The sequence below is a fragment of the Tupaia chinensis genome, unplaced genomic scaffold (genome assembly GCF_000334495.1).
Source record: "Tupaia chinensis unplaced genomic scaffold, TupChi_1.0 Scaffold000356_2, whole genome shotgun sequence".
Taxonomy (NCBI): Eukaryota; Metazoa; Chordata; class Mammalia; order Scandentia; family Tupaiidae; genus Tupaia; species Tupaia belangeri.
In genome coordinates, this window is record NW_006159852.1 from 277,837 (window position 1) to 280,066 (window position 2,230).

At 54.3% G+C, this 2,230-nt stretch overlaps 1 protein-coding gene across 1 annotated transcript in view; it reads left to right on the top strand.

Annotated features, from left to right (window-relative positions):
• The window catches only part of SAFB (scaffold attachment factor B), a 37,748-nt gene that overhangs the window by 25,873 nt on the left and 9,645 nt on the right, over positions 1–2,230 (top strand). The window contains 4 exon segments of the mRNA XM_006152759.3: positions 310–359; positions 1,228–1,322; positions 1,808–1,957; positions 2,036–2,118. Coding sequence (XP_006152821.1) covers positions 310–359; positions 1,228–1,322; positions 1,808–1,957; positions 2,036–2,118 — 378 coding nt within the window.

Here is a 2,230-nt window from a genome sequence, read left to right on the forward strand (position 1 = left end):
TACCTCTAAGCAGTGTTTTATTTCTCTTTGTTTATTTTACACTGATTACATAATCTTTTTTCTTTTCTCAACCTATCATGGTTGTTTTCTTTAATTCTTCCTAATTATCTTTAGCCCAGCAGAATTAATTAACTCCTATGGGTCTGAGATCTTATGGTTAGGTCAGATTTCCAATTCCAGTTTGTCGGGGTATCATTTTTTCAGAACTAAATTTCGGGTAGGTATGCAACCTCAGCACGTGTTTTATAATTTTGAGTTTGTTTCCTCTCCGCTTCTTCCACCTGGAGTGACATGATCTTTTGTCTCTAGTTCTGTCGAAGATGACTCGGATACAAAGAGGCTTCCCAAGGAAGAAAAGGGTAGGTCCCTGAGCGGCACCGGTCCCTCGGCGCACGTCGGGCAGGCCTGGATTCTAGTTTGCTGCACCCTGCGTCTCTGACCCGGGTTCCCTGGGTCTCTCATGAGCTTTGTCTCCACCGCTCTGCCTTAGCCCGGTGGGTTCTGGACTGTGAGGACAGATGTGTCCCCAGGATTGAGTGTGTTGCTTGTATGCAGATACGTGCTGTTCAGAGAGTTTAACTTTCCTATCATACGACCGTACGTTAAAATTACTAATGAAGGAGGCAGCAGGTGGTGTGATGGTCACGTCGCTGGGTTCCCACTTTATCAACCTCAGTTCGAGTCCCTGATCCAGAGACTTAAAACTCATGCCGGCCTCATGTGCGTGTGTGCCCAAGGTCCTGAGAGGAGCATGGAAGAGAGAGGATTGTGGGCCATCCCCCCTGGGGGGTGAGTTCTCAGGTTGTCTGTCCAGTGAGCACACACTCTAAGATTAAAAAAAAAAAAAAAATACCAGTGAGAAATAACTTTACCGGCCTAGATTCCTAAGTGAGCATTCTAAAAGGAATGAAAATAGTGGGCAGGTGCAAAAAGCTTATGCTGTAAGAAAGGAAAGAATAGCGCAGTCAAAGGGGACACTGGCTGTGTTGTGTTGAAAAGCCCCCTGGAGCATTGGCGCAGGTGGCTGGCTGCTCCCTGTGAGTAGGCCTCCCGCGGCCCTCCCAGCCCTGCCTCACCTGGCATCGCTGCGTCTGTGCCTTGAGCTCGGTGGCCAGGCTTCAGCCGTCTGGGGACGGGTGGGCACCACATCTGCTTTTGAACAAGTTTCTGTAAGACCCGAGATCTTGCGAATGTTGTGTTTTTAACCACAAGTTTTTCTTAAAATAGGTCGTAGCAGTTGTGGTCGAAATTTCTGGGTCAGTGGCCTTTCCTCTACAACCAGAGCTACAGACTTGAAGAACCTTTTCAGCAAGTACGGGAAGGTAGGAGCCAGGGGTCTTCTGGAGGACGGGGTTCCTTGAGGTGGCATGCAGCCTTCATGCCAGGGCAGCGTCCTCACCTAGGGCTGTGAGCCACACTAGCAGCTTACAGTCACTGTGTTCCTCACTGCCTCTGCAACTCCTACGAGCTTATCCCTGGCTGAGTCCCTCTTGTGTCCATGGGGCTTCACCCTGGGGACCAGGGTGGGGCAGGGGACACACGGCCCTCAGGTCAGGGCTGTTAAGTCCGACCAGCTGTGTGCCATGTGTCCCCTCTCTGAACGTCGTCTCTATGACTGCAGGCCATCCTCCCTGGGAGGGTGCAGGGATTTGGGCTGGGTCGGCAGGAGGGTCAGCTGGGTCAGCAACGATGTCACCCCTCTGCCGTCTCAGCGGGCCTTCTCCATGAGCCACGCTGCTGTGCACATGTGGACTGGTGGGGACCAGTGTCTGCTGTCGTGTCCAAGCGTGTCTTGTGCTTCTTCCAGGTGGTGGGCGCCAAGGTGGTGACGAACGCCCGGAGCCCTGGCGCTCGCTGTTACGGCTTTGTCACCATGTCCACGGCAGAGGAGGCCACCAGGTGCATTAACCACCTGCACAAGACGGAGCTCCACGGGAAGATGATCTCAGTGGAGAAGGTGAGTGGCCCTCCTCTTCCTGGGCGCCGGGTCCGGGAGCTACAGCCGGGTTACCGAGAACTACCGGATCCTCTGCAGGCCAAGAATGAGCCCGCTGGGAAGAAAACTTCTGATAAGCGAGATGGTGACGGGAAGAAGGAGAAGTCGAGCACCGGTGACAGGTGCGTCTCGTCCTGGGACGGGGTGGTGGTGGTGGCCCAGCAGGTGCTCTGTAGCCCAGGGAGCCTGCTGGCAGCGGCTGGGGCCGCCCCCCGGCCCCGCGGGGGGCCCCGC